Raw genomic sequence first — 13,678 nt, forward strand, 5'->3', positions numbered from 1 at the left:
CTCTCCTCCCTGCCCTCTCTCTCTCCCTCCCTGCCCTCTCTCTCCTCCCTGCCCTCTCTCCCTCCTCCCTGCCCTCTCTCTCTCCTCCCTGCCCTCTCTCTCTCCTCCCTGCCCTCTCCCTGCCCTCTCTCTCTCCACCCTGCCCTCTCTCTCCTCCCTGCCCTCTCTCTCTCCTCCCTGCCCTCTCTCTCTCCTCCCTGCCCTCTCCCTGCCCTCTCTCTCTCCACCCTGCCCTCTCTCTCCTCCCTGCCCTCTCTCTCTCCTCCCTGCCCTCTCTCTCCTCCCTGCCCTCTACCTGCCCTCTCTCTCTCCTCCCTGCCCTCTCTCTCCTCCCTGCCCTCTCTCTCTCCTCCCTGCCCTCTCTCTCTCCTCCCTGCCCTCTCTCTCCTCCCTGCCCTCTCTCTCCTCCCTGCCCTCTCTCTCTCCTCCCTGCCCTCTCCCTGCCCTCTCTCTCTCCTCCCTGCCCTCTCTCTCTCCACCCTGCCCTCTCTCTCCTCCCTGCCCTCTACCTGCCCTCTCTCTCTCCTCCCTGCCCTCTCTCTCCTCCCTGCCCTCTCTCTCTCCTCCCTGCCCTCTCTCTCTCCTCCCTGCCCTCTCTCTCCTCCCTGCCCTCTCTCTCTCCTCCCTGCCCTCTCTCTCTCCACCCTGCCCTCTCTCTCCTCCCTGCCCTCTCCCTGCCCTCTCTCTCTCCTCCCTGCCCTCTCTCTCCTCCCTGCCCTCTCTCTCTCCTCCCTGCCCTCTCTCTCTCCACCCTGCCCTCTCTCTCCTCCCTGCCCTCTCCCTGCCCTCTCTCTCTCCTCCCTGCCCTCTCTCTCCTCCCTGCCCTCTCTCTCTCCTCCCTGCCCTCTCTCTCTCCTCCCTGCCCTCTCTCTCCTCCCTGCCCTCTCTCTCTCCTCCCTGCCCTCTCTCTCCTCCCTGCTCTCTCTCTCCTCCCTGCCCTCTCTCTCTCCTCCCTGCCCTCTCCCTGCCCTCTCTCTCTCCTCCCTGCCCTCTCTCTCTCCACCCTGCCCTCTCTCTCCTCCCTGCCCTCTACCTCCCCTCTCTCTCTCCTCCCTGCCCTCTCTCTCCTCCCTGCCCTCTCTCTCTCCACCCTGCCCCTCTCTCTCTCCACCCTGCCCTCTCCCTGCCCTCTCTCTCTCCTCCCTGCCCTCTCTCTCCTCCCTGCCCTCTCCCTGCCCTCTCTCTCTCCTCCCTGCCCTCTCTCTCCTCCCTGCCCTCTCTCTCTCCTCCCTGCCCTCTCTCTCTCCTCCCTGCCCTCTCCCTGCCCTCTCTCTCCTCCCTGCCCTCTCTCTCCTCCCTGCCCTCTCTCTCTCCTCCCTGCCCTCTCTCTCTCCTCCCTGCCCTCTCTCTCCTCCCTGCCCTCTCTCTCTCCTCCCTGCCCTCTCTCTCTCCTCCCTGCCCTCTCTCTCTCCACCCTGCCCGCTCTCTCTCCTCCCTGCCCGCTCTCTCTCCTCCCTGCCCTCTCTCTCTCCTCCCTGCCCTCTCTCTCTCCTCCCTGCCCTCTCCCTGCCCTCTCTCTCTCCTCCCTGCCCTCTCTCTCTCCTCCCTGCCCTCTCTCTCTCCTCCCTGCCCTCTCCCTGCCCTCTCTCTCTCTCCTCCCTGCCCTCTCTCTCCTCCCTGCCCTCTCTCTCTCCTCCCTGCCCTCTCTCTCTCCACCCTGCCCTCTCTCTCCTCCCTGCCCTCTCCCTGCCCTCTCTCTCTCCTCCCTGCCCTCTCTCTCTCCTCCCTGCCCTCTCTCTCTCCACCCTGCCCTCTCTCTCCTCCCTGCCCTCTCCCTGCCCTCTCTCTCTCCTCCCTGCCCTCTCTCTCCTCCCTGCCCTCTCTCTCTCCTCCCTGCCCTCTCTCTCCTCCCTGCCCTCTCTCTCCTCCCTGCCCTCTCTCTCCTCCCTGCCCTCTCTCTCTCCTCCCTGCCCTCTCTCTCTCCTCCCTGCCCTCTCTCTCCTCCCTGCCCTCTCTCTCTCCTCCCTGCCCTCTCTCTCTCCTCCCTGCCCTCTCTCTCCTCCCTGCCCTCTCTCTCTCCTCCCTGCCCTCTCTCTCCTCCCTGCCCTCTCTCTCTCCTCCCTGCCCTCTCTCTCCTCCCTGCCCTCTCTCTCCTCCCTGCCCTCTCTCGGCCCTCCCCTCTCTGCCCACCCTGCCCTCTCTCTGTATCTGTCACTAATATTCTGCTGGGAGGTGCAGTGTTCTGACTGTTGATGAGACATGTGCACGTTTAATGGCATTGTTTTTGTCTGAAGGGCTGACAAGCGTGCTGCCGAGAAAGGGAAGGTCTTTGTGAATCGCCGCTCGAAACTCGAGTAAGTACCAAAGGTTTTAGCATGAGCAGTGACAGCGTGCAGATATTTCCAGAGCTGGATGAGACCCCTCCGTGTACAGACTTGCTCAAGCTGCATTTTCAAAAAAGGAATTGGAGAAATACGCAAAGGGAAATGCAGCAGGGTTATTGGGAGAGATCAGCTGATTGGATAATCTGTGCTGGTTCATTCCAAGCGAATTGTGGGATATGGGGAGCTGGGGGATGTCGCCATGATGGTGTTGAATGGCCAGCAGGATTGAGGGGCCGAATGGTCAGCTCCTGCTCCTTATCTTTGTGTTCATATTTTGATTCCAAGCGGGTAAAGGAAAGACCGACCCTTAACCTGTATCACCCCATTCCCCTCCCCTGCTGGAATTCTCACCTGCTGGAATTCCAGAGGCACGAGGGAACCCTTGGCAACTGGAATTCCAGAGTCACCCAGGAATCCTCTCTAGCCAGAATTCCAGAGTCACCCGGGAATCCTGTCTGGCCAGAATTCCAGAGTCACCCGGGAATCCTCTCTGGCCAGAATTCCAGAGTCACCCGGGAATCCTCTCTGGCCAAAACTCCAGAGTCACCCGGGAATCCTCTCTGGCCGAAACTCCAGAGTCACCCAGGAACCGGGAATCCTCTTTGGCCGGAATTCCACAGTCACCTGGGAATTCTCGCCAAGTGCAATTCCAGAGTCTCTCTGTAACTGGGATGCTGCCTTCCCTGCAATCAGCAGGAGCTTTCCTGCTCTGGGAGCCTGCTGGCCTGTGAATACAGGCAGGGAGATGCCCGAATCTTCACGCAAACCTTTCCTGCGCAAATGCAACCCCAGCCTGCTGTGCAAACGCCATAGCTTTCAATCGGCAATAGTCAAGGACTCGATGTGCGTGCTTTTTGGGGAAACACAGAACAGGATGAAGAATGATTGCGAGCACAGCACAAACCTCTGCTGGGGGAAAGATTGGGCTCCCTTTAGTTGCAGGTAAAAAAACATTGTGAGTGAGGGAAATGGATAGTGAGGAATTGCTGCTATAGCCTGTACCCTGCACTTAGCTACCCAGCCCAGCCTGCTTTGTGACTCACAACTCTCATCTCGGCACCCTCACCATTCCAGCATTCTTTTTTAAAGTTTATTTATTAGTCACAAATAAGACTTACATTAACACTGCAATGAAGTTACCGTGAAATTCCCCTTGTTGCCACGCTCCGGTGTCGTTGGATCACTGCACCTAACCCGCACATCTTTCAGACCGTGGGAGGAAACCTACGCAGACACGGGGAGAAGGTGCAGACTCCACACAGACAGCAACCCGAGCCAGGAATTGAACCCGGGTCCCATGCGCTGTGAGGCAGCAGTGCTAACCATTGTGCTGCTTGAGTTTCTGCTCCCACTCCTGCATTCTCCAGCCCTCTGGCGGCAGAGGGGAGAGGGGGAAGTGGGGTGGAGTGTGGGGCGGACTGGCAAGGGAGTGGGTGAGGGGTGTGGGTGCAAGGGTGCGTGATGGGGTGTCGGTGAGGAGTTGGGGTAGGTCCAGGGATGGGTGGGGGGCTGAGGGGATGGGAGGGTGGGTGCAGGGGTGGATGAGGGGTGTGGAGGTGGGTGAGGGGGGTGGGTGTGGGCGTGAGGGGATGCGAGGGTCGGTGTGGGTGTGAGGGTGGATGAGGGAGGTGGGTGAGGGGGTAGGTGAGAAGGTGGGATGGGTGGGGGGTGAGGGGTGGGAGACTGGGTGCGAGATGGTGGGTGCTAGGGTTGGGGGTGGGTGAGAGGTTGGGGAGTGCAGGTGCAGGGGTGGGTGAGAGGGTGGGGGTTAGAGGTGCAGGTTTGGGGTGGGTGAGGGGGTGTGGGGCTGAGGGTGTAGGTGCAGGGGTTTGGTGAGGGAGTGTGGGGCTGGGGGTGTGGGTGCGGGGATGGGTGAGGGGGTGTGGAGGTTGGGGGTGTAGGTGCAGGGGTGGGTGAGAGGGTGGGGTTTGGAGGTGCAGGTGCGGGTTGGGTGAGGGGGTGTGGGGCTGGGAGTGTAGATGCAGGGGGTGGGTGAGGGGGTGTGGGGCTGGGGGTGTAGGTGCAGGGGGTGGGAGAGGGGGTGTGGAAGTTGGGGGTGTAAGTGCGGGGATAGGTGAGGGGGTAGGTGGAGGGAGTGTGGGTACAGGGTGGGTGAGGGAGTGTGGGTACAGGGTGGGTGAGGGAGTGTGGGTGCGGGGGTGGGTGCAGGGGTGTGGGAGGGGGTGGAGGGGGCAGGGGGTGTGGGTGAGGGGTTGGACGGGTGTGGTTGAGGGGGTGGCGGGTGTCGGTGCTGGGTGGGTAACGGGGTGGGTGAGGGGAGTGTGATGGGGTGCGGGGGTGTGTGAGTGCGCGGGTGGGTAGGTAGGGGGTGTGGGTGAGGGGGTGTGGGTGCACATGTGGGTCAGAGGGTAGGAGAATGTAGGTGCGGGCGTATGAGGGGGTAGAGGGGATGGGGGGTTTGGGTGCGGGGATTGTTGAGGGGGTGGGGGGTGTGGGTGCAGGGGTGGGGAGGTAGGTGAGGGCGAGTGTGAGGGGGTTGGTGGGGGCTGTGAGTGAGAAGGTGGGTGAGGGTGTGGGTGGGGGCTGTTAGCGAGGAGGCGGGTGAGGGTATGTGTGAGGGAGCGAAGGGGGTGTTGGGGTGGGTGCGAGGGAGAGGGCTGGGGAGTTTTGGGATGCTGGAGCTTGGGACTGTGTGGGGGTGGTAGGGGTGATTTGACTGTCCTGTTGAGTGAACAGTCAGGGTATTGTTGAACTTGAGGGTGAGCTTGTCCCCAAGTTGTCACTGTTTAATCTCAGTCTCTCTCTCTCTCTCTCTCTCTGGTCTTTTGCAGTGAATTGTTTGAGAGTCCCCACATTCGCACAATCTATCACATGTTTATCGCATTGCTAATTGTCTTTGTCGTCAGCACAATGGCGGTGGAATTCATTGATGAGGGCAGGTACGAACGCTGAGCGCCGACAGGATCACCTGGACTGACCTCAGCAAAACACTGACCAATTCCTGCATTGTCCCATACCTGGGAGCGACCTACAGACCGAAATCTAATCGAGGGGTTCAGAGTGGTTTATGTATAGAATAACAGATACCCGGGAGTGAGTTACAGACTGGAATCTAATCGAGGGGTTCGGGGTGGTTTATATATAGAATAACAGATATCCGGGAGTGAGTTACAGACTGGAATCTAATCGAGGGGTTCGGGGTGGTTTCTATATATAGAATAACAGATCCCCGGGAGTGTGTTACAGACTGGATCTAATTGAGGGGTTCGGGGTGGTTTATATATAGAATAACAGAAACCTGGGAGTGAGTTACAGACTGGAATCTAATCAAGGGGTTCAGGGTGGTTTATATATAGAATAACAGATACCAGGGAGTGAGTTACAGACTGGAATCTAATCGAGGGGTTCAGGGTGGTCTATATATAGAATAACAGATACCCGGGAGTGAGTTACAGACTGGAATCTAATCGAGGGGTTCAGAATGGTTTATATTTACAATAACAGATCCCCGGGAGTGAGTTACAGACTGGAATCTAATCGAGGGGTTCGGGGTGGTTTATATATAGAATAACAAAAACCAGGGAGTGAGTTACAGACTGGAATCGAATTGAGGGGTTCGGAGTGGTTGATATATAGAATAACAGATACCCAGGAGTGAGTTACAGACTGGAATCTAATCGAGGGTTCGGAGTGGTTGATATATAGAATAACAGATACCCGGGAGTGAGTTACAGACTGGAATCTAATCGAGGGGTTCAGGGTGGTTTATATACAGAATAACAGATACCCGGGAGTGAGTTACAGACTGGAATCTAATCGAGGGGTTCGGGGTGGTTTATATATAGAATAACAGATATCCGGGAGTGAGTTACAGACTAGAATCTATTTGAGGGGTTCGGGGTGGTTTATATATAGAATAACAGAAACCCAGGAGTGAGTTACAGACTGCAATCTAATCGAGGGGTCCGGGGTGGTTTATATATAGAATAACAGATACCTGGGGGTGAGTTACAGACTGGAATCTAATCGAGGGGTTCGGGGTGGTTTATATATAGAATAACAGATACCCGGGAGTGAGTTACAGACTGAAATGTAATCAAGGGGCTCGGGATGGTTTATATATAGAATAACAGAAATCCGGGAGTGAGTTATAGACTGGAACCTAATCGAGGGGTTCGGGGTGGTTTATATATAGAATAACAGATACCCGGGAGTGAGTTACAGACTGGAATCTAATCGAGTGGTTCGGGGTGGTTTATATATAGAATAACAGATATCCGGGAGTGAGTTACAGACTGCAATCTAATCGAGGGGTTCGGGGTGGTTTATATATAGAATAACAGATACCCGGGAGTGAGTTACAGACTGGAATCTAATCGAGGGGCTCGGGATGGTTTATATATAGAATAACAGAAATCCGGGAGTGAGTTATAGACTGGAACCTAATCAAGGGGTTCTCGGGGTGGTTTATATATAGAATGACAGATACCCGGGAGTGGGTTACGGACTGGAATCTAATCGAGGGGTTCAGGGTGGTTTACATACAGAATAACAAATACCCGGGAGGGAGTTACAGACTGGAATCTAATCGAGGGGTTCGGGGTGGTTTATATATAGAATAACAAAAACCCGGGAGTGAGTTACAGACTGGAATGTAATCGAGGGGTTCGGGGTGGTTTATATATAGAATAACAGATACCCGGGAGTGAGTTACAGACTGGAATCTAATCAGGGGGTTCGGGGTGGCTTATATATAGAAGAATAGAAACCCGGGAGTGAGTTACAGGCTGGAATCTAATTGAGGGGTTCGGAGTGGTTTATATATAGAATAACAGATACCTGAGAGTGAGTTACAGACTGGAATCTAATTGAGGGGTTCGGGGTCATTTATATATAGAATAACAGATACCCGGGAGTGAGTTACAGACTGGAATCTAATCGAGGGGCTCGGGGTGGTTTATATATAGAATAACAGATACCCGGGAGTGAGTTACAGACTGGAATCTAATCGGGGGGTTCGGGGTGGTTTATGTACAGAATAACAGATACCCGGGAGTGAGTTACAGACTGGAATCTAATCGAGAGGTTCGGGGTGGTTTATATACAGAATAACAGATACCCGGGAGTGAGTTACAGACTGGAATCTAATCGAGGGGTTCGGGGTGGTTTATATACAGAATAACAGATACCCGGGAGTGAGTTACAGACTGGAATCTAATCAAGGGGCTCGGGGTGGTTTATATATAGAAGAATAGAAACCCGGGAGTGAGTTACAGGCTGGAATCTAATTGAGGGGTTCGGAGTGGTTTATATATAGAATAACAGATACCTGAGAGTGAGTTACAGACTGGAATCTAATTGAGGGGTTCGGGGTGGTTTATATATAGAATAACAGATACCCGGGAGTGAGTTACAGACTGGAATCTAATCGAGGGGCTCGGGGTGGTTTATATATAGAATAACAGATACCCGGGAGTGAGTTACAGACTGGAATCTAATCGGGGGGTTCGGGGTGGTTTATATACAGAATAACAGATACCCGGGAGTGAGTTACAGACTGGAATCTAATCGAGAGGTTCGGGGTGGTTTATATACAGAATAACAGATACCCGGGAGTGAGTTACAGACTGGAATCGAATCGAGGGGTTCGGGGTGGTTTATATACAGAATAACAGATACCCGGGAGTGAGTTACAGACTGGAGTCTAATCGAGGGGTTCGGGGTGGTTTATATATAGAATAACAGAAACCTGGGAGTGAGTTACAGACTGGAATCTAATCGAGGGGTTCAGAGTGGGTTATATATAGAATAACAGATACCCAGGAGTGAGCTACAGACTGGAATCTAATTGAGGGGTTCGGGGTGGTTTATATATAGAATAACAGATACCCGGGAGTGAGTTACAGACTGGAATCTAATCGAGGGGTTGGGGTGGTTTATATATAGAATAACAGATACCCGGGAGTGAGTTACAGACTGGAATCTAATCGAGGGGTTTCGGGGTGGTTTATATATAGAATAACAGATACCTGAGAGTGAGTTACAGACTGGAATCTAATCGAGTGGTTCGGGGTGGCTTACGTATAGAATAACAGATACCCGGGAGTGAGTTACAGACTGGAATCTAATCGCGGGGTTCGGGGTGGTTTGTATACAGAATAACAGATACCTGAGAGTGAGTTCCAGACTGGAATCTAATCGAGGAGTTCGGGGTGGTTTATATACAGAATAACAGATACCTGGGAGTGAGTTACAGACTGGAATCTAATCGAGGGGTTCGGGGTGGTTTATATACAGAATAACAGATACCTGGGAGTGAGTTACAGACTGGAATCTAATCGGGGGGTTCGGGGTGGTTTATATATAGAACAACAGATACCCGGCAGTGAGTTACAGACGGAAATCTAATCGAGGGGTTCGGGGTGGTTTATATATAGAATAACAGATACCCGAGAGTGAGTTACAGACTGGAATCTAATCGAGGGGCTTCGGCGGGGTTTATATATAAAATAACAGATACCTGGGAGTGAGTTACAGATTGGAATGTAATCGAGGGGTTTGGGGTGGTTTATATATAGAATAACAGATACCCGGGAGTGAGTTACAGACTGGAATGTAATCGAGGGGTTTGGGGTGGTTTATATATAGAATAACAGAAACCCGGGAGTGAGTTACAGACTGGAATCTAATCAAATGATCAGGGTGGTTTACAGGTAGAGTAACAGATCAACCGTATTGTATTGCTGAATTTCAAGCAATTTGTTGATTGAATGTGGATATTTGGCAGTTTCTTGTTGCATTAATGTGGACACATTGAAGGGCTGATTGTGAAAACACCGTATCAGTGCAGTGCATGGGATACAGTGTTCTCTCTCTCTGCCATTTGACTTGTCCCTTTTTCTAACTGTTTCACAACACTGTATACTGATCAAAGTGATTGGGGGATTGGCGCCTGACTTGTTTCCTTTCCCCTTTCAGGTTGATCCTGGAGTTTGACCTGCTGGCTTTTGCTTTTGGCAAGTTTTCCACTGTGTTGTTTGTCTGGAGTTGCCTCTTTCTCTACACTCTGATCATCCCATATAAAGCGCTGAACATGTGGGCAAGTTGCTATCACCAAGTCAGCCGTCCTCACCTCTACACCCTGGCAGTTGGATTACTGATTGTTGTCTGCCAAGCTTGTGTCCTCGGAATCTATCCCATCTACGCTGTGATTCAGTACCAACTGCCTCCTGCCTCCAGGTTCATCATCATCCTAGAACAGGTACATTTTACACCTCTGTAAATTCTCACTGGACTATTTCGCCATTCATTTGATTGGATTTATTATTGTCACATGTATTGGTATGCAGTGAAAAGTATTGTTTCTTGCACACTATATAGACAAAGCATACCGTTCCTAGAGAAAGAAAGAGAGGGTGCAGAATATAGTGTTACAGTATAACTCGGCTGTAGAGAAAGAGCAACTTAATATTTGATTTGATTTATTATTGTCACATGTATTAGTGTGCAGTGAAAAGTATTGTTCCTTGCGTGCTATACAGACAAAGCATACCGTTTGTAGAGTGCACAGAGGAGAAGGAAAGGAGAGGGTGCAGAATGTAGTGTTACAGTCATAGCTAGGGTGTAGAGAAAGATCAGCTTAATATTTGATTTGATTTATTATTGTCACATGTATTAGTATACAATGAAAAGTATTGTTTCTTGCATGCTATACAGACAAAGCATACCTTTCATAGAGAAGGAAAGGAAAGGGTGCAGAATGTAGTGTTACAGTCATAGCTAGGGTGTAGAGAAAGATCAACTTAATGTGAGATAGGTCCATTCAAAAGTCTGACAGCAGCAGAGAAGAAGCTATTCTTGAGTTGGTTGGTACGTGACCTCAGACTTTTGCAACTTTTCCCCAATGGAAGAAGGTGGAAGAGAGAATAGAACATTACAGCGCAGAACAGGCCCTTCGGCCCACGATGTTGCGCCGACCAGTTAAAAAAAACAATGACCCTCTAACCTAAACCAATCCCTTTTCGTCCATAAACCTATCCACGGATCTCTTAAACGCCCCCAAACTAGGCACATTTACAACCGCAGCAGGCAGGGCATTCCAATCCCTCACAACCCTCTGGGTAAAGAACCTACCCCTGACATCCGTCCTATAACTACCCCCCCTTAATTTAAAGCCATGCCCCCTCGTGCTAGCTTTCTCCATCCGAGGAAAAAGGCTATCACTGTCCACCCTATCTAAACCTCTAATCATCTTATATGTTTCAATAAGATCCCCTCTTAGCCGCCTTCTTTCCAGCGAAAACAACCCCAAATCCCTCAGTCTCTCCTCATAGGACCTCCCCTCCATACCAGGCAACATCCTGGTAAACCTCCTCTGCACCCTCTCCAAAGCCTCCACATCCTTCCCGTAATGTGGGGACCAGAACTGCACACAGTACTCCAAGTGCGGCCGCACCAGAGTTGTGTACAGTTGCAACATGACACTGCGACTCCTAAATTCAATCCCCCTACCAATAAACGCCAAGACACCGTATGCCTTCTTAACAACCTTATCTACTTGATTCCCAACTTTCAGGGATCTATGTACACATACACCTAGATCCCTCTGTTCATCCACACTATTCAAAGTCCTCCGGTTAGCCCTATACTCGACACATCTGTTATTCCTACCAAAGTGAATTACCTCACACTTCTCCGCATTAAACTCCATCCGCCACCTCTCGGCCCAGCTCTGCAACCTGTCCAAGTCTTCCTGCAAACTATGACACCCTTCCTCACAATCTACCACACCTCTGACTTTGGTGTCATCAGCAAATCTACTAATCCACCCAACTATACCCTCATCCAGATCATTAATAAAAATTACAAACAGCAGTGGCCTCAAAACAGATCCCTGAGGCACACCACTCGTAACCGAACTCCATGACGAATATTTACCATCAACCACCACCCTCTGTCTCCTATCTGCTAGCCAATTCCTGATCCAATTTCCTAGATTACCCTCAATCCCATACATCTGCATTTTCTGCAGAAGCCTACCATGGTGAACCTTATCAAACGCCTTACTAAAATCCATATATACCACGTCAACTGCCTTACCCCCATCCACCTCTTTGGTCACTTTTTCAAAAAACTCAATAAGGTTAGTAAGGCACGACCTACCCGCCACAAAACCATGCTGACTATCTCCAATCAATTCATTACTCTCCAAATAACTATAAATCCTATCCCTAATAATTTTTTCTAAAACCTTGCCCACAACAGAAGTGAGACTCACCGGTCTATAATTCCCGGGGAAGTCTCTGTTCCCCTTCTTAAACAATGGGACAACATTCGCGAACCTCCAATCTTCCGGTACTATACCAGAGGCCAACGACGACCTGAAGATCAGAGCCAGAGGCCCTGCAATCACTTCTCTTGCCTCCCAGAGAATCCTAGGGTAAATCCCATCCGGACCAGGGGACTTATCTATCTTCAATCCCTCAAGAATATCCAGCACATCCTCCTTATCAACTGTAATACTGTCTATTCTACTCCCCTGCAACCCTGTGTCCTCCTCAGCTATATTCTTGTCCCCCTGCGTGAACACCGAAGAGAAATATTTGTTCAATGCCTCTCCAATCGCTTCTGGTTCCACGCATAACTTCCCTCTGCTGTCTATAACTGGCCCTAATCTTGCCCTAACCAACCTTCTGTTCTTGACATACCTATAGAACGCCTTAGGATTCTCCTTAATCCTATCAGCCAAAGTCTTCTCATGTCCTCTTTTAGCCCTTCTTAACTCACTCTTCAACTCCCTCCTAGCCAATCTAAAGTTTTCTAGTGCACTACCCGAGCCCTCAAGTCTCATCCGAACATAAGCCTCCTTTTTCTTTTTAACCAACGAATCAACTTTTTTAGTGCACCACGGTTCCCTAGCCCTACCAATTCCTCCTTGCCTGACAGGGACATACCTATCACAGACTCGCAGTAGCTGCTCCTTGAAAAAACTCCACATTTCGGACGTTCCCAGTCCCTGTAATCTCCTAGTCCAACCTATGCTTCCTAATTCTCTCCTAATGGCCTCATAATTACCCTTCCCCCAGCTAAAACTACTGGCCTGAGGTTCATGCCTATCCCTTTCCATCACTAAGGTGAACGTAACCGAATTGTGGTCACTATCACCAAAATGCACCCCAACTTCCAAGTCTAGCACCTGGTCTGGCTCATTTCCCAGCACCAAATCCAATATAGCCTCACCTCTAGTTGGCTTATCTACATACTGAGAATGTCCGGGGTGCGTGGGGTCCTTAATTATGCTGGCTGCTTTGCTGAAGCAGTGGGAAGTGTAGACAGAGTCAATGGATGAGAGGCTGGTTTGCGTGATGGATTGGGCTTCATTCATGACCTTTTGTAGTTTCTTGCGGTCTTGGGCAGAGCAGGAGCCCATACCAAGCTGTGATACAACCAGAAAGAATGCTTTCTATGGGGCATCTGTAAAAATTGGTGAGAGTCATAGCTGACATGCCAAATTTCCTTAGTCTTCTGAGAAAGTAGAGGCGTTGGCGAGCTTTCTTATCTATAGCGTTGGCGTGGAGGAACCAGGACAGGTTGTTGGTGATCTGGACACCTAAAAACCTGAAGCTCTCTGCTCTTTCCACTTCGTCCCCATTGATGTAGACAGGGGCACGTTCTCTTTTACGCTTCCTGAAGTCGATGACAATCTCTTTTGTTTTGTTGACATTGAGGGAGAGATTATTGTCGCCGCACCAGTTCACCAGATTCTCTATCTCATTCCTGGACTCTGTCATTGTTTGAGATCCGACCCCATTATGGTGATGTCATCAGCAAACTTGAAAATCGAATTGGAGGGGAATTTGGCCGCACAGTCATAGGTGTATAAGGAGTATAGTAGGGGGCTGAGAACACAGCCTTTAGGGGGCACCGGTGTTGAGGATGATTGTGGAGGAGGTGTTGTTGCCGATCCTTACTGATTGTGGTCTGTGGGTGAGGAAGTTCAGGATCCAGTCACAGAGGGAGGAGCCGAGGCCCAGACCACGGAGTTTGGAGATGGGTTTTGTGGGAATGATGGTGTTGAAGGCTGAGCTGTAATCAAGAAATAGGAGTCTGACAGAGGTGTCCTTGTTATCTAGGTGTTCCAGGGTTGAATGCAGGGCCAGGGAAATGGTGTCTGCTGTGGACCTGTTGTGGCTGTAGGCAAACTGTAGTGGATCCAGGCAACCTGGGACGCTGGAATGGATTCATGCCATGACTAACCGTTCAGTTAATGCTCTGGGGACACTGGTTCAAATCCCAGCATGGCATTTTGGGGAATTTAAATTCAATTCTTAAAATCTGGAATGTAAAGCTAGTGTCAGTAATGCTGACCATGAAACTATCATCATAGATAAAAG

General features: G+C 51.0%; 1 protein-coding gene across 2 annotated transcripts in view; it reads left to right on the plus strand.

The window, feature by feature from the left end:
* The window catches only part of LOC145361946 (sterol O-acyltransferase 2-like), a 95,783-nt gene that overhangs the window by 56,230 nt on the left and 25,875 nt on the right, over positions 1-13,678 (plus strand). For both annotated transcript variants that reach the window (XM_080217935.1, XM_080217936.1), the window contains exons 5-7: positions 2,235-2,294; positions 5,117-5,224; positions 9,264-9,546. In XM_080217935.1, coding sequence (XP_080074061.1) covers positions 2,235-2,294; positions 5,117-5,224; positions 9,264-9,546 — 451 coding nt within the window. The remainder of the gene's footprint in view (positions 1-2,234; positions 2,295-5,116; positions 5,225-9,263; positions 9,547-13,678) is intronic.

This window comes from Carcharhinus amblyrhynchos, chromosome X, assembly GCF_965287045.1.
Source record: "Carcharhinus amblyrhynchos chromosome X, sCarAmb.v2.hapA, whole genome shotgun sequence".
Lineage (NCBI taxonomy): Eukaryota > Metazoa > Chordata > Chondrichthyes > Carcharhiniformes > Carcharhinidae > Carcharhinus > Carcharhinus amblyrhynchos.